Here is a 19,742-nt window from a genome sequence, read left to right on the forward strand (position 1 = left end):
GAACTAGGGAGGGAGCCTTTGTCTTGGATTCCAAACAAGTCATTTCAGGCAGAACGTGCTTTCGCCGAGATTTTCACTGAAAACTCCCATACCCTGTGTGGCTAGAATTAACAGATCTCAACATGCACCCCCTTTCCAACTTGTCTCATACAAGGCAGACATCAAATCAACAGCAGCATCCATCCCAAGGCAAAGTTTACCTTGACTCTTTGGGTTGGCCTTTTAAATCTGTTTCTCTTTCCCTGACTTCTTTGCATGGTATGGTTACTCGTTTTAAAGCTTATCTTTTCAACCAAAATATGAAGGTCCAACATAAAACCATAGTTATACCAGGACTGTAATAGGAAACAAATTAAAACAAACAGCAATAACTGTTAGCTATTTCTTCTCATCATGCCTTTATTGGGGAATATGCAGATTACATAGGAACATAAGAACGGCCATACTAGGTCAAACCAAAGGTCCATCTAGCCCAGTATCCTGTCTTCTGACAGTGGCCAAAGCCAGGTGCCCCAGAGGGAATGAACAGAACAGGGAATCACCAAGTGATCTATCACCTGTCGCCCATTCCTAGCTTCTGGCAAACAGAGGCTAGGGACACCCTCCCTGCCCATCCTGGCTCATAGCCATTAATGGACCTTTCCTCCATGAACTTATCTAGTTCTTTTTTGAACCCTGTTATAGCCTTGGCCTTCACAACATCCTCTGGCAAGGAGTTCCACAGGTTGACTGTGCGTTGTGTGAAGAAACACTTCCTTTTGGGTTAGATTAGTGGGAATATTTCCAGTTCTATTTCTTGACCAGCAGGTGGTGCTTGGAACATAACAGGAATTCTGAGCAGGGCAGGTCTACACTAAAAATGCTCTGCACCGATGGAGCTGTGCTGCCAGATCGCTGTACTGAAGATGCTCCTGTGCCGAATGGAGAGGGCTGTCCCATCGGCGTCATTAATCCACCTCCCCGAGAGGCAGTAGCTGTGTGGAGGGGAGAAGCTCTCCCATTGACTTAGTGCTTAGTGCTGTCCACACCACGGGTTTGGTTGCTATTACTATGTCGCTCGGGGGGGTGGATCTTTCACACCCCCGAGTGACTCAGTTATACTGAGATAAGTCTGTAGTGCAGACCCGACCTCAGTTCTCATTTAATCATTGTCTCCTTTAAAATCAGTGTAGAGGGGGACGGGAGAAACCCCCCAACCCAGCTCCATCTATAAATAACTCAGAGTAGCGTGTGATGGATTTCACACAAGCAGTAGCCACTGGATGAGGTAATTCATCTGTGATGACTCCATAGCGACAGGGAGTCATCTTCCCCGCTCCTGTTATGAGCCTGGCATCGGTTTCCACCCAGCACTTTGGCTCATGTTCCTCAGGGTTTCATTCTTCGTGGTTCTTGCCATCCATCTCTGGTTTCTGCTCTGCTTTGTCCATTCTTGGTCCGGTGTAATTGACTTGGACCATACATTCCAGTCTCTCAGGTTGCCTTGATCCAATCACACAATGCGATCTCCAGCGAAAATTGATCTCCCATCCCCGGTCCAGATTTGTCATCATCACAAAAGAAAACCTGCTGGCTGGCTGGACTAATCCAAGGTATAATTCTGTTTTCCCCTAATCACATGGTAATATGAGGTCATATCTTTTATTGGATTAACTGCATCCTGTACTGTGGGTTCCAATTTACAACTGATTTCTGCAGGCTTGTCTTAGTGCAAACGTTGTACTGCACTGAAGGTTAATATGTTGAATTTTCATGCTGGCAATTACTGACTCTGGAATAGTATGAAGTGCACAATGTAATAGACAGGCGGGTGTGGGCAAGCATCTACTACATTTGGCTACCTGTGGATGATTTGGAGGCGTGACTGTGTATGTATCATGGTGATACCGTATTTTAGCCAAATTGCCAAGCGATATTTAATGCCGCAGCCACAGATGGCTGTTCTCCGTGTTGTTCGGTGACAAGATTGCCCAGGACTGTGGCTATCGCCGGAAGAGGAAGAACTGTCACCTCTGGGGGCTCGATGTTCCCTCCATCACATCCGTGGCCTAGTGGAAGTGTGACCGTTGCAGCACCGGGTCGCTAAAAGCCTTGTAGTGTAGCCGTGGCCTTAGAAACGCACTAGTTCTTAGTGCACAAGAGCTGACTGAGCAAATCCGAGCTCGTTCGAAACATGATCCTTAATTAGCATGGGATGGGTGCTTACAGATCATGGAGTGTGTCTGGCAAGTGGCAGAACAGCCATTTCAACCACCGGATAAATTCAGCCCCACTTTAGGCAAAGGAAGGACAACACGAGGCCAGATTTTCAGCTCGGTGTAAATCAGCACGTCTCCCGTGACTTCAGAAGTCTGAGCAACCCCTAGGCAGCTCTAACACATGCCAGGGCCTGCACCGATTGGGCCCTAGCCTCAGGAATCTGGAACCAGCTCTCTGGTGCCCATTCCCAGCTGTGCGGAGTAGATCTCTGCACCATTACGGTGCAATGACTTAGTTAGTCCTAAGATTTGCTCTCATGGTGGCCTTGAGAAGTTAATGGCAGGCCACCTGGGGGCTCAGTTCCCGCATGCTCTTTTTGCTTGTCTTGGTTCAATCCTCCTTGAATAGGCCTGGTGACCCCGACTCCCTCAAGGTCTCATCTTTTGGTATAACCAGGAACCAGGCTGAATTTTCCCAGATGTTCCAGTTGTCACATAGGCCTTGCGCGTCTGAGTTCAGAGGGAGCATTTTCTGCTCACGCTCTATCTCACTGGATGACTGCATTAGCAGCCCTCTGGTTCACTGCAGCTCTTTGAGTCTAGTTAGAAATATGGCAGCTCCCCCATTTTAGCATCACACTCAGACACTCACACTGCCACATACTGGCTTGTGCTTGGCTGGGCTACCTCCTGCCGGAAGATGGCAATGGTCCTTTGTGTTAGTGACAACATCCCTTGCTGCTCATCGAGTTCAGGTGTCCTACAAACCAGCCAACACTGAACAGCACTGCCTCAGTTTCCCCATCTGTAGCTCACCATCACGTAGGGAAATCAAATTTGTATTTGTAAAGTACTTTGAGATCCTCGGAAGGAAGAGCCGGCAAGGGATTATTAACTTAAAACAAATGCTGCCAACAGAAGCAGACATTTACCAGCTCCAAATACAGCCAAATGCAAAAGCTAATTAAATAACCAAGCTTGCAGGCCCACATTCAAAGAGCAATAGGTGCAATCCCATGGGAGCTGCCTGGGCCTCTCACCCCCAACCTGCATTTGGCCTTTAGTATGGCATACTTTGCATCTCAGAAATAAGATGGGAAATCCCTATCAGGCAGCTTTCCCAGCTACCCACCAAAGCACAGGGACAACGGCATGAAATGCTTTGCCGTTAACATCTGACGGGAGAACCAACCTATGTGCAACCTACCTGCCAGGTACCAAGGGCCACAACAAGGGCTGGGTTCAGCCTGTCCAAGGGCCCTTCTCTAAAATACACCGAATGACAGCTCATGCTGGGCTCCTATTTCTGGCTCTGGGAAATTAAAATAAACCCTGGCAGAGCAACGTTGCAGGTGGGTCTTCTCCACTCGTCAGCACTTGGGGGCCTTGGGAATATGGAACCAGATGGATCTTTTGCTTTAGCAAAAAGGGAAGTCAAAAGAAACATGAAAACCCTACCGATAAATATTTTACATACAAGAAATCGAGTGAGCCAGATCACTGCATTAGGAATTTGATTTCAATGGGAGTCAGGTGCCTAAATACCTTTAAAATCTGGCCCATCCTCAACCCCTTAGTTCCAAGTAATAACTGGCCAGGCTTCTTGAGGCTCAGATCTCATAGTCCCAGCACAAACCATCTCAGAGGTCCAATTAGTCGCGGTGGTAGTTGAGTGGTGGCTATGCTGCACCAGTTCAGAGACCCGCTCCGTGAGCTCCTGCTCAGCTGTGCAGCTGCCTACTCCCGTTCTGTGATATCTGCCCACCTCCTCCAGCCTGGGGATCGACGGGCTGTACAGCGGTGTACAAGGAATTCAGTGTCACAGCTGGTCCGGGCAGGCCTGCTACGAAGACAACTATGTGGGTGAAGCCAGACAATCACTACACTCTCGCATGAACTCACACAAGAAAATGATAAAAGTCAAAACCACCCTATATCTGATCACCCTATAAGTGATCACTCTATATCTGACCTCTCAGTCCTCATCCTTAAAGGAAACCTGCACAACACTTTCAAAAGATGAGCCTGGGAGCTTAAATTCATAACTTTGCCGGACACTAAAAATAATGGACTGAATAGAGACACTGGATTTATGGCTCATTACAACAATTTGTAACCCACTAACAACCCCCTGCAGCTACCTTTCCCCCCCCCCTTCCTTTCCCCCATGACTGGAGGGGTGTTAACAGGCCACCTCACCTTGTCTGGTCCCTTGAAATATGTTAACTACTTGTGCTAAACAATCTGTTCCACCTTGGATTTAGCTGAGATGCTCTGAGTATGTTCCCCAGGCCTGAAGAGGAGCTGTGTGTAAGCTCGAAAGCTTGTCTCACTCACCAACAAAAGTTGGTCCGATAAATGCTATTACTCCACCCACCTTGTCTCTCTAATATCCTGGGACTGACATGGCTACAACAACCCCACATACAATGCAGAGCTTTTGTCTTTCTAAGTTATTTCTGTGATGCACTGACCCAGGCAGTTCAATATACCTCCAGGGCTGGTCAGAGCTGTGTCAGGTGACTTCAGCTCGGAGAGGGGTTGAAGGTGACTGTAAGTCCCTTCTGAGATGACTGTCACATCCACCCTTGAGTCAATTTTAAAGTCAATAGTTTTGCCAGGAATATTCAGTTTCACTCTCCAGGCAGGCTCTATGTCATCACACATGATAGATCCCAGAAACAATGGCCCTTAGTTGTCTGTAATACGAGCCAAGACTGAGATGCTTTGTTGAACACTCCATTGATCAGCATCGAATGTCTCCATTTCCTGGATACTTACTTTTCATGAAGCAGCCTAGCAGGAAAATAAGGCAAAGAACCACAGCTCCTCCAAAAATAAATCTGATGAGGATGATGGGCACAGGTAACAACGCAGCTGCAGCCAGGGGAAAGAAGAGAAATGCATTTGTTTATCACTGCTGATCCCTGCTGAGTAATCATCATCAGCATCTTATACCGAATGGGAAGTAAACAGTTAACATGCCAGAGCCCTAGCAGGTGCAGGAAAGAAACAATAACATCTGGAATCCCATTGCTGAGCAAAGACCTTCTCAATGAATGGTGTCCCCAAGAGTCATGCGGTAAATACAGCGTAACAAACCCTTATGGCCCTGCTGGCATTGCGGTCTTACCTCACCATGAGCCAACATCAGCACATGTCAGTGTGTGGCAGGGCAGGGGTAAAACCCCTTTTAAAGCCCTGCCAAAATGCTGGCTGCAGACGGCTCTTTGGTCAAAAGGCCAGGTAGAGAGACATGGGTATACAACAGGGAGCCCAGGTGTAAGCCCTAATGAGGGCTAGCTCAGAGCAATGAGCTGGGCTGAGTGGGAAGAGCTGGGCTAAAGACTGGGACGGCTATGAAAGCCCTGGGAAAACCTCAGTGAGGGGTGGCCTGGGAGGAGACAGGAGGGCTGTTTCTCTGTCTCCTTACCTACTGGAAGGAACCTCAAGGGCTAGAAGACCCTGGGAAGGGTTTGTGGTGTGACTGTTGTTGGGGGGAAGTGGGACTGCACTGTAAATAAGGACACAAAGGTGAGACCACTGAAGAAGGTGATGGGACTCTTTATTATACCAGCCTAAACACAGGGTGTAGGCACAAAAGTGGGAGTGCCGGCTGTGACGAAGTGGGCCTGTTCTTAATGTTTCCTCTGAATAGTGTGGGGGTGCCTCAGTTTCCCCTAGGCAGTTCTTAAGTATCTAGGGGGTGGAGTAAGGGTGTATGATCATTGCAGAGCCCTAGAGGGCAGGTGTGTGCAGGGGTCTGGACACAGAGAATGGCCGACACCCTATTTCCTGGCAACTGATGGCCTGGGCCCTTCCCCCCCTGCAAGGTGAGAGCTGAAGGGTTGGAGAACAAAGGAATCAGGTGACCACCTGGCCCGGGAAAGGAACAAAGTCCAGAGGAGGAGGGGCTGGAGGGGGTTTTCAGTTTGGGGCTGGCTGGGACATGGAGTCAAGTGCAGACGTGGTTGTCTGGCTTACTGCCCCCCAAAATGGACCCAGCTGAGGGGTCCCGTTCTCTGCACCTGCAAGCTCTGTTTTAGACCATGTTCCTGTCGTCTAATAAACCTTCTGTTTTACTGGCTGGCTGAGAGTCACGTCTGACTGCAAAGTTGGGGTGCAGGACCCTCTGGATTCCCCAGGAGCCCCGCCTGAGCGGACTCGCTGTGGGAAGCGCACGGAGGGGCAGAGGATGCTGAATGCTCCGAGGTCAGACCCAGGAAGGTGGAAGCTGTGTGAGCTGTGTGTCCTGAAGACAGGCTGCTCACAGAAAGGCGACTGCCCCAGAGTCCTGACTGGCTTCATGGGGAGCAGTTCCAGAGCATCGCCCAGGGACTCCGTGACAACTGGTGGCAGCGGTGGGATGTACTGCACCCCGTGGATGGTGCTTCCTGCAGTAAGTGACTGGGGAGCAGTAACACGAAGGGGGATTGCCGAGGACCAGGCCTGCTGAAGGCTCAGAGAGGAGCGGTTTCGGGGGGCGGTTAACCCCTGGGAGTGTGTGACCAGCGAGAAGGACTGTGCAGTAACAGGGTTCCCCTGGGGATTGCAGCGAGCAGTCCAAGGGGCAGAGGAGTCTGCAGCTCGACCCTGGCAAAGAGGGGGTGACCTCGAGAAGGGCTGGCACACTAGGGGTTCTCCCTGGAAACCGTCGGGAGCTGAGAACACACGGGCCTGTGAGTCCACAACAACTTGGGAGGAGCGGAGTGATGGCCTGTCACCATCTCCTTAAGAAGGACATTGTAACCCTGTGCAGAAAGAGAGGGTTGAGCGTTGGAAAGTTCACCAAAGCAGAGTTAATCGTGCAGCTGGAGGAGGATGACCGCTCTAAGGAACAGATTCCTGACCCCAACTGGGGCTATATCAGGATCTGGGAGCAGCTGGAGCGGGAGCCAGGCATCGCCAAGACTCCTGTCCCCGACCAGACGAGGGTCTTCACGATCGGGTTCCCCATCGGGGGATCGAGACGGACGGGATTGGAGCTGAGTCTGAGAGAGCAAGAGGACCGTGGGAGACAGCGAGAGCCCGAGAAAGAGCTGCAGAAGCAGCAGCAGCATGAACTGGCGGTGGGGGAGCGGAGAGGCCTAGGGGACCTCCCAGGGTGAGTGGGGATAGATCCCGGGGGGCCAGTTCCGCAGGGAACCTTGAGACTAAATTGCTGCCCCTGGTTAAGGAGGGGGGGTGTGTGGATGCCCACCTCACTGCCTTTGAGCAGGCTGGCGATTTGAACCAAGGGGACCCTGCGGAAAAGCCCCGGTGTCTAGCTCCCTTGCTGGGTCCCAAGGCCATAGACTCCGTCAGCCAGATGGTTGGGGATGTGGACAGGCTCCCACTCCTGACCCCAACCTATATGTCTGTGTGGAGTTTCCTGGGGCCAGGCCCCCCGGACCTCCAGTGGGAGCAGAAGGTGATGGTCAATGGGGAGACATTCTTGGGGTGGCCAAAGGGCATGGGCTGCATAAACCTTCCCACATGCGGCCTGCGAGTGCTATGCAGGCTATCGACCACCCCTGACCTAAGGGAGGGCGTGAAACTGGAAGGGCCTGGTGTAACTCCTATCAAGGAATGGGAGAGATGCTGGGTCATCCATGGGAACGTTGGTGGCTTCGAACTTCCCCAGGTCACTGGCTAAAGTGACCCCGCTCAGTTCGATCTCGAAGGGGGGAGAGATGTGACGAAGTGGGCCTGTTCTTAATGTTTCCTCTGAATAGTGTGGGGGTGCCTCAGTTTCCCCTAGGCAGTTCTTAAGTATCTAGGGGGTGGAGTAAGGGTGTATGATCATTGCAGAGCCCTAGAGGGCAGGTGTGTGCAGGGGTCTGGACACAGAGAATGGCCGACACCCTATTTCCTGGCAACTGATGGCCTGGGCCCTTCCCCCCCTGCAAGGTGAGAGCTGAAGGGTTGGAGAACAAAGGAATCAGGTGACCACCTGGCCCGGGAAAGGAACAAAGTCCAGAGGAGGAGGGGCTGGAGGGGGTTTTCAGTTTGGGGCTGGCTGGGACATGGAGTCAAGTGCAGACGTGGTTGTCTGGCTCACTGCCCCCCAAAATGGACCCAGCTGAGGGGTCCCGTTCTCTGCACCTGCAAGCTCTGTTTTAGACCATGTTCCTGTCGTCTAATAAACCTTCTGTTTTACTGGCTGGCTGAGAGTCACGTCTGACTGCAAAGTTGGGGTGCAGGACCCTCTGGATTCCCCAGGAGCCCCGCCTGAGCGGACTCGCTGTGGGAAGCGCACGGAGGGGCAGAGGATGCTGAATGCTCCGAGGTCAGACCCAGGAAGGTGGAAGCTGTGTGAGCTGTGTGTCCTGAAGACAGGCTGCTCACAGAAAGGCGACTGCCCCAGAGTCCTGACTGGCTTCATGGGGAGCAGTTCCAGAGCATCGCCCAGGGACTCCGTGACACCGGCATAGACCCTGTGACACGGTGCAACACCACAGCAAAGCAGAGAAGCAGCCAGACGGGGACTCGTCCAGTAGCCTGAATCTGACTGAGGCCAGCACCAGATGTTTCAGAGGACGGTCCTTGGAACCCCATATTGGGCAGATGTGGGGTAATCTGCCCCCGCCGCCATATTAGGTCTCCTAATCTCTATAATTAGAGTTGGTCTTAAACCCTGAAGCATGAGGTTTAATCTCCCAAAATTTACATTAGCATTGACTGTATCAACTCCAGACATTCTTGCTAGCCATGCAAACATCCAATCCCTTTTTGAACCTTCCTATGTTTTCAGTCTTGACAACATCCTGTGGCAAGGAGTTCCACAGCTTAATTACCTGTCATGTGGTGTAGTAGGCAGTTCATCTCCAGGGTGCCGTCTTGTATCGGGGCATGGCATCGTGGCGAGCCTGCCTCTAGTTGTTTGCCCTCCACTGGCTTCAGTCCCTACTTACGGGATGCTACTTACTGAGGTTTGACCACAGAGTTAGCTAGGGCCTCATTCCTCTTGGGATATGCAAAGAATCTGGCAGCTGATAATCCTAGGATCAGCCAAGAGGGTCTCTAGGCCTCCCCTGAGACTATGTTTTGAGGTCTCTACTCCCTTGGTTTTGGGGCTTTGATTCCATCCAGGTTCTCTAATACCAGGGTAGGCTTGAGACCCTCGTCACCCCCTAGGGGTTAGTAGGGGAACCCGAGCCCACCCTCTCCTTTGCGTTCCAATCCAGGGCCCTGTGGTAAGCAGTGAAGGTTTGCACCCAAAGGTGCTGTACTTCTCCTTCCCTGGATTGCTTCCTACCAGTCCCCTGCTCCAAAAGGGCAAACTGAAGACATCAAATAAAATAAATCAGAGCTCAGAGCCCTTCTGAGTGTGGAGTGGCCTTTCTCTCAGCAGGTCGAGTAGAGCCCCAAAAGCCGGTGGCCCAGGCAGAGGAACCTCTTGCAGGAGGAGCTGAGGGCGTAGGTCAGGTCCCCTCTGCTCTGTTCTGTTTGCTCTTTCTTTAATCTCCAACCCAGAGGTACTGTCCAGGGACAGCAGGGTGGGGCTGCCTGGGCCCCAAGTAGCTCGTTAACCTCTCCCTTTCCCATGTGGGGTTTGTACACCTTGTCACCTGTGGAAAAACATTTGCTTGTATAGGTGCAGGGTCGGACCATTGGCCGAGATACGCCATTCCTGCCGATACAGGATCAGGCCTCTTGAAGACCAGAGTGGGGTCAGTCATCGCTGGCTAGTGCAAAGACTGGTACTAAACATTTCCTAAGTCAATGCTAAAACACAAAAAGCAAGATAAGAAGTGAAGGGGGGGGCGGTTAAATTATAAAGCCTGGGAAAGGGCTACAATTCAGGACGGAGCAGAGAAACTAGCACTTAAGGGCTTGTCTACACTGACCATGTACAGCGCTGCAACTTTCTTGCTCAGGGGGGTGAAAAAACACCCCCCTGAGTGCAGCAAGTTTCAGGGCTGTAAAGCGCCAGGGCAGACTAGCCCTTAGAAACTGCACTAGGCAAAAAGACAGATATTTCCACACTTCTGGAATCAGAGGGGTGGGGTTTTTTACCCACGAAAGCTTAGGCCCAAATAAATCCGTTAGTCTTTAAGGTGCCACCGGACTCCTCCTGGTTTTTCCACATTTCTGGTACTTTAGAACGGAGTAATTTCATCTCATGCTCATCCCTAATGCATCACAGTGAGAAGTCCTGGGCGTACATATGTGACATCTTAACTTCCATGAGAACTTTGCTGCATGCATCAAGAGGGTTCTTGGTGTATGTAGCCATATAGCTGTTATGACTCTTTTCTCTTCACTGCACCTTTAAATTACTAAGGCGTCTGCCTGCCTGCATAGGCAGCTGCCATTTTGGAAGGCAGAGGGCATGCAGCATGGTACAGAAACACACACACACACTGTGCTCTCCCTTTCTCATAGAGACTTCACTTACTTTCTAGCTTGCTTGATTGCTTCCCTTAATAGAAGCCATTCAGAGTGAACATACAGGGTTGGCCTTTGTGTACAGACTAAAATTCAGAGCAGGGTGAATATCTACCCAGTACTCAATAGTGTTTGCTTCTGTAGAGGAACAGAGAACGAGCAGTTTCGTGCAAACCTGGGCCCCTAACCACATGCTGTAATTGCTTCCTCCTTACTCTTTTCTGCTCTACGGTCACTCAGTGGATGTGAAGATAAGGCCTGTGGCATTGCTCAGACCAGAAGCAAGTGCCCAGCTGCTGCAGTGTTTGAGCAGGTTACCTTGAAAATTACTAAAAAGATGGGCCGGGGGGGCAGGGAGGGCCGGGGGGGCTCTCATAGCACTGTAGAAATTCCAGTACACTGCATGGCAAAATCAACCCACTGCAACACACATTGGCCCTCTCCAAACTGCACCCAAGGCAAGCCAGCAGGCTGAGTACTTATGGCTAGAGCAGAGCGATAATTGGCTTTTCGGTACAGTAGCCGAAACAAAACATCGAAAATATTTCGTTTCGGGTGGAACACAATGTTTAGTTTCACCCAAAACGATTATTTTTGTTTGTTTTTTCATTTAATTTTAACGTGTTTTTTACCCTTAAAAAGAGAAATCTAGCGACATTTTCAAATAAAATTCCCAATTCTGAGAGGGTGGCTGGGGATTACTGCCAGTGTTTTATCTGGTAGCTGTATTGTGGTCAATAAACAAGCCGCAAGGAAAGGAGGAGTGCATGCATAACACAGGCAGACCTCGGGCATCAGCGCGTGGGATCAAACCTGGGACTTCTGGAGCTTAGTGCATAAGCCTCCACCGCATGAGCTAAAAGCCACTGGCTGTTAGCTAAGGCTGTAGAGCAGACTCATTAATCTCTCTCTCTCTAAGTGGTCTGGATGCCACTAGATGGGACAGAGCACCACCCCCAGGAGGTGTGTGGGTTACACATGGAGCTTGATTTCCTTTCCCTGCCTGGTGGGAATGCCCACTAGCCTGCAGCATTTACACCTGTTCAAGAGAGCCTATGCCCCAATGAGTTTGCAATCTACCAATCCCTCGAGACAACACCACGAGGATAAAAGAGAGAAGTGGGATGGAGAGGGGAGGAGAAGGTAAAGAGTTAACCATTAGGTGTGTAAGTTACTTATGGAAGCCATACTCTTAATAAGAAAAGGAGGACTTGTGGCACCTTAGAGACTAACCAATTTATTTGAGCATAAGCTTTCGTGAGCTACAGCTCACTTCATCGGATGCATACTGTGGAAAATACAGAAGATGTTTTTATACACACAAACCATGAAAAAGTGGGTGTTTATCACTTCAAAAGGTTTTCTCTCCCCCCCCACCCCCACCCTACTCTCCTGCTGGTTAGTATGCATCCGATGAAGTGAACTGTAGCTCACGAAAGCTTATGCACAAATAAATTGGTTAGTCTCTAAGGTGCCACAAGTACTCCTTTTCTTTTTGCGAATACAGACTAACATGGCTGTTACTCTGATACTCTTAATAATAATTACTATTAATTATCGGCATTGTGGTACTGGCTAGAAGTCCAGTCCTGGACCCCATTGTGCTCGGGGCTGTACAAAACACAGCAGAAAAAGATGGCCCAGTCTCAAAGAGCTCACAATCTATGACAAAAGATGACAGGCAAGGTAGCACAAATGAGCCAGTATTAATCAGCATGCTGGGCCGTGGTCTCTGGTTCTGATGGCCAATCTTCACATCATCTTTTCGATGTGCAAGTAAAGTTATGTATGGATTTGGTTCTGTTGGAAAATAGCTTTAGGTACAGACAGCTCCTGCACTCACTAGAAGCCTAAAATGAATGGGACCAGCAGGACATTTAACTGGACAGAGGTCTGCTCTGACATGGCAATCGATGAGCCTGCGAGTGCATTTCACACCCTTCAGGCTGCGGCTCATCCCACAGGTAAAACAGAATTAACAATAGTGACCGCACTGAAGCTGCCGTTCAGCTGCCGGACGGACAGGAAAATGGAAACTTGGGGTTTTGAAGCGTGCCAACTTTGTGAACAAACCACGACACTAAAAAACTCAGCTGCCAAAATATGCTTTAAAAATCATTTAAGGCCTTATTCAAAGCCAGTTGAAATCAATGGAAAGCCTCCTGTGGGCTTCAGTGGGACCGCAGGCCCGGAATCCTATGAAAAGTAGACTGGAGTCAGTGGAGGAACTGGGAAAAGGGGCAGGGGGGGTGTTCATTTTTGACCAAGTTCAGAGCCATAGCAGGATGTCATTTGCATAACCATTTGCTTACAAGGACACAACTCATTTGAAACCGAGTCCGTTTCAGAAAAAGCAAGTTAAAGAGCAGTGTCAGGTGGGAATTACAATTTCAGGTGTCGCTTTAAAGTCAATTTTTTCTACTTATTAATATATTTCTCTCTTCCCTGTTGCTGAGTGAAAGACTCGCTAAAATGACACAGAAAATGAAGGGTTTGTCTACACATGAAAATTAATCCAGAATAAAGTCAAGTGTGAATGTAAAGGTGATTAATTATTCCTGATTATCCACTCATGGATTTACTCTTATTCCAGAATAACAGTGCCTTATTCCAAATTAGTTTAATCCACCAGATTAAGCTAATTCAGAATAAAACACTCTAATTCTGGCATAAGAGTATCCACATATGGAGTTAATCAGGAATAATTAATCAGGAATAACTCCCCGCGTAGACAAACCCTAAGAGTCAAACCTACAAATGCCCATGCAAATGAGTTACTTATGTGTGCAGATGTTTGTAGGATCAGGGCCTACATCCCCAGTTAAGCAAACCACTGAAGCATCCATCCCTTCACTTAAGACTGTGCTTAACTTTAACTACATACTTAAACACCGTTAGTCCGTGGTGTTTCAGGACAGGCTTAGTTTTAAGCATGTGAATTCAATGGGATTTAAACATCTGTTTCAGTCTTTTGTGAACAGAGAAATGGACTAATTAAACTCAGCCTAATTAACTCCGCAGAGGAAGCAGTGAAAGTGGCCACACACAAAGGGCTGTTGAATGCAAGGTCAGCAATCCGTTTCCTTTAGCCTCTGCCAGCTACTGGACTCTCAGCTGTGCCTTGCAACGAAAGCAGGTCTGAAGTTTCCAGACTGAAGCCCTCTATTTAAGTTCACAACATCCCATTAAAGCCTGGGTGTCACTGGTGCATAATTTGCATGGGCAATGGGGGCAAGTCTGGTTATTATTATTTTTGACTTAGTAAATGCAGCCATGCTACACTCTGGGCACACGGTCAAACCATTTTATAAAAGTCTTTGGCACCTTCCATTGTCTCCCCGCTCCCTCGATGCATCAAGTTCAAGCTTCTTGTCCTGCGCTACCCAGCTCTTCCCTCTATTTGATGCTTTTATCTCCTCTCAGGTTGCCCCTTGCACCTTCCACCCGGCCGGCCACGACTGCTTCTATCCCAGCCGTCTTCACACATTCCCCCACAGCGCTCCTACACCCGGAAAGCCTCTGAATTGCTACATAAGGCCATTGCTACATAAGGCCTCAAATAGCCAGGGCTCCTACCTTTATTTTTTGCCCTGGGTATCCAGAGAACTCTGCGTGTCTCAGCTGTGAGCTGTCTAACCAAACAGGTCACTTCCGTCCCATTCTGGCAGTCGGTCATATTCACCCAGGCCTGCAGGGTCATGCTGAAGGTCCCATCACCAGTCATTACAGCTGAAGCATTGTCCGCCAGCGCCTCGTCTATCCCACACGTGGCGTTCAGTGTGGCGTACAGAGATTGTGGATAAAAGTCCCTCACTGCACAGCTCACTTGGGCCATGGGAAGAGCTGCTTCCCAGGGAGAAGAAAAGAGCCAGACATTGGGCAAAGCTGCAGAGGAGAAGAGAACCAGGTCAATCAGATTACAGATCGGGGCGGAAATGGAGATCTAGAGGTCCCCGTTGTGACGACAGGCATCTGTGTGGCTATTTGTTTGTTCAGGTACATTAGAGTGTCAGAGATTCGCAGACCCCTATTCTGAGCCATAGGCGCCGACTCCCTGGGTGCTGGAGCACCCACAGGGAAAAATTAGTGGGTGCTCAGCGCTCACCAGCCACCCGCTGATCAGCTGTTCGGTGGGCCCTGCCGATCAGCTCCTCCCCCTCCCTTTCAGTGCCTCCTGCCCACTGCTGATCAACTGTTTGGCAGTGGGTGGGAGGACCTGGGGAGGCAAGGGGGAGGAGCTGGGACGGGGTGCACTCCGGGGAGAGGACGGAGCAGGGGCAAAAAGAGGCAGGGTGGGGGTGGAGCCTCGGGGGAGAGGGTGGGGAGGGGGCGGGAAGAGGCAGAGTGAGGGTGGGGCCTTAGGGGGCAGGGCGGAGTGGGGGCGGGGCCTTGGGGCAGGGGTGGAGCACCCCTGGGGAAAGCAGAAAGTCGGCACCGGTGTTCTGAGCTCTTAAGTGGGATTTAAGTGGTGACTTTTTGCTGGTACAATGTGCAGAGGTGAATTCCACCCATAAAGAATGTGACACAAACCCCAGCTCTCTCTCATCCCTCATCTGAGCTGCAAGAAAAACTCTACCCCTCAATGGACAGGTTTCACTGGATTTAGGTCCTGGAGGCCAGGATTTAAGCTGGATTTAGGTCCCGGAGGCCAGGTCCTCAGCTGGTGTAAATTGGCTTAGTTCCACGACTGCTGAGGTTCTGGCCCATGCTATCTGTGTTTCGTGTCAACGATCATTACCATAGACTTCAAGCTGAGTCCCGGGTCCTTTCAAGATCACCGTAGGAGGTGGCACGTTTTTAATCATTGTACACAGGTAGGTTCCCTGGTCGTTTATCTGCAGGTTTTTAATGAGCAGCAAAGATCTTGAGTTTCTCTGGTGCGTCAAAGAAAACTTGTGCCATGGGTCCAGCTGTTTGGAACTGATGGCCGTCTTCACGGCCAGGATGGTGACTGGGCCTCCGTTTCCACTGGTGAAACGCCATTCGGAGTGGAAGTCAGGGTAGTTACAGATGTCACAGGAGCAGGCCAGAGTCACAGACTCCCCTCTGAGGGCTCTGACAACTGGAGGCTGATCTAAAACCAGGTCTCGTTTGGACGCAGCTAAGGAAAAGGAGAGCGTGGAGTCAGTCACAACGCAAGCGTTCAGTCTGGAGTAACTCCAGTAGGCTCTGTCTACACAGCAAAGGCAGCCGTGTCAGGTAATCTGGTTACGCTACAGTTGCCTCCCCGCCATCCAGTTGTAAACATTGCTGCAAGTTGCAGTGTAGACGTGACCCTAACCACCTGCAGAACATCACAGAGATTTCCTTGCATACTAAACCCCGTGTCACTTCCCTGACAGAGCTGCCCGATATTAACATGGCTCCTTGGTACATTTTCAGCGTCACACACTGGGCTGGTTCTCTAGGAATCTCTCCATCCCCCAAGGTGCTTTTCCACAGGAGAAAGCTGTAGGCTCTAGAAAGTGACCATTATAAAAATAATGCCTATGTTGATAACTACTTTGCTACTTTGTACTTGGAGCGTGAAAGTTGCAGAAGAAGATAAATCAAGGGAAAGCGGTGCTGCTCTAAGAAAAATCACAGGTAACGTGGAGATTAAACGGATTTTTTTTCCAAGGATGATCTAGCAGGCAGACAAAACAGCAGGGTGTTTGTACAGTAAAGACTAGGATGCAGGTTCATTTCCTTGTCCCTCCCAGACTTCCTGTCTGCCTTTGGGCAAGTCTCTCTGTGCCTCAGTTACTCATCTGTAAAATGGGGATAAAAGCCCTGCCTCACCAGTGTGTCATGAGGATAAATACCCTAAAGATTATGAGTTGGGCTCCGCGTCTGTCATGGAGGCTGCGGAAGTCATGGATTCCGTGACTTTCCACGACCTCCATGGCTTCTGCAGTGGCCAGTGGAGCTGACTACAGGGCTGCCCAAGCAGCTGGCTCCAGGGCCTGCTGCTCAGGTGTCCCTGGGGACAGCCACACCGGCTGCTGCTGGAGCGGCCCGGGGCAGCTGGCCCTGGGCACCACCTGAACAGTGGTCCCAGGGCGGCTGGAGCAACTGCTGCTCGGTGGCCCTCGGCAGCTGGTGACGCTGGCCCTGGCCCACCCCCGCCAAGAAGTGCCTCCCCCCAGGGTGCCCCCTGAGCAGCACCCCCGGTACCCCCCCCCACAGCAGCATCCCCCCCCCCAAGATTTAGTCAGGGGTATTTATAGTATAAGTCACGGACAGGTTACGGGCCGTGAATTTTTGTTTGCTGCCCATGACCTGTCCATGGCTTTTACTGAAAATACCCGTGACTAAATCCTAGCCTTAATTATGAGCTGCCCAGATATTAGGGTAATGTGGCCCATATAAATACCCAAAGCAGAATGAAATCCATCATTTGACTAACAAGTTACTTCATAATAATTCTCACAAATCTCCTTAGAATAAAAACACAGGCCACATTCTGCTTCTGCAACCTGCTGATTTCAATAAGAGAAGAATTTGGCCCATACATCTACAAGACATCACACAATATTTTTATTTCTGATGCACCAAAGATGTTCACGATGCTTTGCCGTCAAATGCAAGAAGCCAAGGTCCATACCTCGAGGAGCTGACAATCTAAAATTAAAATCTACTACTGTACATACAGTATAGAGCAATCCAGAGACACACAGACTATATAGGTTTCTGAATGCATCCGATGAAGTGAGCTGTAGCTCACGAAAACTTATGCTCAGATAAATTTGTTAGTCTCTAAGGTGCCACAAGTACTCCTCGTTCTTTTTACAGAATATATAATAAATAGTACATGCACGATATACTATACAGTCTTAGACACACAGAGTATACTCAGATGTGCGTGTGTATTGTATCCCCCTCCACTTAGCCGAATCAGATGGATTTTACTCAAACGTTCCATCCACCTCTCACTTCTGAGGCAGGCTACTGAGAAAATCTCTAGCATTTGGAAATGCTGACAAAAAGAAATTCCACATATTTCTCAGAATTCCCTCCCCCTCCCCATTTTAAGCCAGCGCTAGTGGAAACCAAACATAAGACATTTAATCCCACAAGGATTTTTTTTCCTCCAGAGAGTTAGGAGCGAATAAAAAGAGAGACTTTGAACAGAAAGCTCTTCTCAGCCTCTCATAGATTGTCCACTCCATGCTAACAGTAACACACAGGCACACTTTTCAGAGAACGACTACGCAAACAACTAACTAGGGCCCTGCTCCTGCAAAGACTTAAGCACATGCTTGCCTTTATGCACTGTGAGTAATCTAATGGACTGAATTCTAAAGTCAAGCCCATAGGAAAGTCTGTGTAGGCTGAAACCGAGGTGTATATATACCGTGCTCATCATCGGAAAAGTGAATGCCTGTACTATAAACTTATAAACTTGACCTTATGCTCAAATAAATTTGTTAGTCTCTAAGGTGCCCCAAGTACTCCTTTTCTTTTTGTGAATACAGACTAACACGGCTGCTACTCTGAAACCAGTACTATAAACTGTATGTTACAATTAACCTGAAAAAGGTAAAACATTTGCAATGTTGTATTCACACCTTGTCATTTGCTATGATATGCACCTCTGTTTGAAGATTGTTTCTGCTTATATTATGGTACTTAGAACATGGGGCTACATCAAATTCTACATAGACAGGACAGATTTTCCAACTCAGAGAGAGAGCTGTCTGCAATAAGAAACTGAAATTCTGCACAAAGATACATTGCTTGCAGTTGATTTGCAGCTTGATTTCAGCTTCAGCCCACGCACAAGACCAACAAACTACCACAGGCTCGCAAGAAAATGCAAAAACTTGTCCTAGGGTAAGACTACACTTGCCGATATACTGCGCTGGAATAGAAAGCACTAAGATTCAGAGATTCCTCGGCCAGGAGGGGCCATTGTGATCATCTAGTCCAACCTCTCGTACGACCTGAACCAGGGAACTGCCCCACAATAATTCCTAGAGCAGATGGTTTTAAAAAAAAATCCAATCTTGATTTAAAAATTGCCAGTGATGGAGAATCCAGCATGACTCCTGGTACATTGCTCCATTGGATAATTACTCTCACGGTTCAAAATTGATACCTTATTTCCAGTCTGAATTTGTCTAGCTGCACCTTCCAGCCCTTGGATCATGTTAGATCTTTCTCTGCTAGGCTGAAGAACCGGTTATTAAATATTTGTTCCCCGTGTAGATACTTATAGACCGTGATAAAGTCACCCCTTAGCCTTCTGTTCTTACCTCTACACAGCCCAGTCCCCAGAAGGTAGAGAGAAAATGGCAACCACGCCATGTTTCATCGGAAACTGTAACCAGTCCTTGAGCTCTCCTCCAAGCCAAGAGCAGCTACGCCCATGGGTCACTCATTGCAAACTGCTTGAAAATCCTCTTGAAAGATGCTGAGATCCTGAACATTTCTCCTCCTGTCCCCAACAAAATTAGGCCTGATGTAAACAAGCTGAAGGAAGAAGTGAATCTTGACACCTGCCCAGTGCAGTCTCTTGATCGTTATTGTTATTGTTCTTGATTGTTAAACAGAGAGAGCAATTCCCCCGAGACAGAAGAATTCAGGGGATGAGGCTGCGTGGCGGAGAGGAACAGCTCAGGGTGAGAAGATCAAACTTTGCATTATTTTGTATGTCTGGCCACCTAGTGGAAATGGAGGGCGTGGCAACCAATTGAAAATAGCTGCAAAAACCCGAAACCCAAACCCAGAAATGACATTGAGGGGGGAAGAGGGGCAGGAGATGCGTACAGTAGGAAATGAGAAGGTGGAACTGTTTTGTCTGCTCTGAGATGACTGTCTAGATAACATACAGTAACTTCCAAAAAACAGAAACATCATCACCAGAATATGCTCGTCTCGTCCATTCTTTTGTTGCTGTGTGTTCTGTCTTCTAACCGTTGTGTTCCCCAGACCCTAGGCCCCGAAACATAAGACTTTTATCATTCCCGAGCTCTGATTAGTTTCTCTTTGCTGCCTCCCTAAGCAACCCGTTGCTCTGCATTTGTTAGAACTTGCAGTTCCTGGCAGGACAGAATACTCTCCCTAGCCCTGGAGAACTTCACGGGTATTTTTAGTTAAAGTCTGGACAGGTTGCAGGCAGTAAACAAAAATTCATGGCCCGTGACCTATCCATGACTTTTACTATATACCCCTGACTAAAACTTGGGTGCT

General features: G+C 49.1%; 1 protein-coding gene across 2 annotated transcripts; it reads right to left on the reverse strand.

The window, feature by feature from the left end:
• Positions 1-368: 368 nt before the first annotated feature.
• Positions 369-19,157, reverse strand: LOC125630607 (uncharacterized). Of its 2 annotated transcripts, none has more exons than XM_048836787.2 (5): positions 18,806-19,157; positions 15,307-15,669; positions 14,145-14,453; positions 4,980-5,075; positions 369-4,038 (listed from the first exon to the last, which is right to left on the reverse strand). In XM_048836787.2, the coding sequence occupies exons 1-5, from the start codon at positions 18,855-18,857 to the stop codon at positions 3,920-3,922; spliced, it is 939 nt and encodes a 312-aa protein (XP_048692744.2). In that variant the 5' UTR covers positions 18,858-19,157; the 3' UTR covers positions 369-3,919. The 2 variants fall into 2 exon arrangements, with proteins under 2 accessions (XP_048692744.2, XP_048692743.2); XM_048836786.2 differs by having other exon boundaries at positions 369-4,041.
• Between the last annotated feature and the right edge of the window lie 585 nt (positions 19,158-19,742).

Source organism: Caretta caretta, chromosome 1 (assembly GCF_965140235.1).
Source record: "Caretta caretta isolate rCarCar2 chromosome 1, rCarCar1.hap1, whole genome shotgun sequence".
NCBI lineage: Eukaryota > Metazoa > Chordata > Testudines > Cheloniidae > Caretta > Caretta caretta.

Bases quoted from the DNA above. Each gene is read 5' to 3' on its own strand.
- LOC125630607 (XM_048836786.2), bottom strand. From the start codon at position 18,857: ATGGCGTGGTTGCCATTTTCTCTCTACCTTCTGGGGACTGGGCTGTGT. The intron at 14,454-15,306 runs GTAATGATCGTT...TCTCCTCTGCAG, and splicing joins GACTCAGCTTGAAGTCTATG to CTTTGCCCAATGTCTGGCTC. The intron at 4,042-4,979 runs GTAAGTATCCAG...TTGTCTTCGTAG, and splicing joins GCTAGGCTGCTTCATGAAAA to CAGGCCTGCCCGGACCAGCT.